Source organism: Poecilia reticulata, unplaced genomic scaffold, assembly GCF_000633615.1.
Source record: "Poecilia reticulata strain Guanapo unplaced genomic scaffold, Guppy_female_1.0+MT scaffold_236, whole genome shotgun sequence".
Lineage (NCBI taxonomy): Eukaryota > Metazoa > Chordata > Actinopteri > Cyprinodontiformes > Poeciliidae > Poecilia > Poecilia reticulata.
The window spans coordinates 66,386-67,341 of NW_007615028.1; the positions used below are offsets into that span (position 1 = coordinate 66,386).

Sequence of the window (956 nt, forward strand, 5' to 3'; positions counted from 1 at the left end):
GTCCTAGTCCAGGTCCTAGTACAGGTCCAGGTCCTAGTCCAGGTCCTAGTACAGGTCCAGGTCCTGGTCCAGGTCCTAGTACAGGTCCAGGTCCTGGTCCAGGTCCAGGTCCTAGTCCAGGTCCTGGTCCAGGTCCTAGTACAGGTCCAGGTCCTAGTACAGGTCCAGGTCCTGGTCCTGGTCCAGGTCCTAGTACAGGTCCAGGTCCAGGTCCTGGTCCTGGTCCAGGTCCTAGTCCAGGTCCAGGTCCAGGTCCTAGTCCAGGTCCTGGTCCAGGTCCAGGTCCTAGTCCAGGTCCTGGTCCTGGTCCTGGTCCAGGTCCTAGTCCAGGTCCTAGTCCAGGTCCAGGTCCTAGTCCAGGTCCAGGTCCTAGTCCAGGTCCAGGTCCTAGTCCAGGTCCAGGTCCAGTCTGACCTCAGCAGCTGCAGGTCTTTCTCCAGGTCATCGATCTGCTCAGTCAGCTGCTGTCTGTCGGCTCCGTGAGCCGAGGACAGCTTCGAGGTCAGGAAGTCCAGCCTGGAGGGACAAGAGACACGTCAGGACACGTCAGGACTCATGGGGACATGTTGGGACACGTTGGGACATGTCAGGACTCGTGGGGACACGTCCCCCCCAGCAGCAGGTCGGGTTCTGTACCTGGACAGTTTGGGCAGCATCTGTCTCTTCAGCTGGTCTCTTGTGACCGAGTGGACCAGCAGCGTCTTCTGCCAGCTCTCCCCTGAACAGAGAACCGGGTCACAACAGAACCTGCTGATGGACCGGGTCACAACAGAACCTGCTGATGGACCGGGTCACAACAGAACTTACATCTCTTCAATTTCAGCTTCTTGTCTTCTGGACATCCCATCATCCTCTGAGCCTTCAGCTTCACCTCCTGATTGGCTGGAGGGCCCTGGACAGAGCAACGCAGCGTCCCATTGGTCCGTTTCTCTGTGTGTGTGTCTGTGTGTGTGTGT

General features: G+C 58.6%; 1 protein-coding gene across 2 annotated transcripts in view; it reads right to left on the reverse strand.

Moving 5' to 3' along the window:
- Window positions 1-956, reverse strand: part of snapc4 (small nuclear RNA activating complex, polypeptide 4) — a 17,747-nt gene that overhangs the window by 7,215 nt on the left and 9,576 nt on the right. For both annotated transcript variants that reach the window (XM_017303299.1, XM_017303298.1), the window contains exons 7-9: window positions 808-892; window positions 637-718; window positions 415-516 (exon numbers count right to left, since the gene is read on the reverse strand). In XM_017303299.1, the coding sequence (XP_017158788.1) occupies window positions 415-516; window positions 637-718; window positions 808-892 (269 nt within the window). The remainder of the gene's footprint in view (window positions 1-414; window positions 517-636; window positions 719-807; window positions 893-956) is intronic.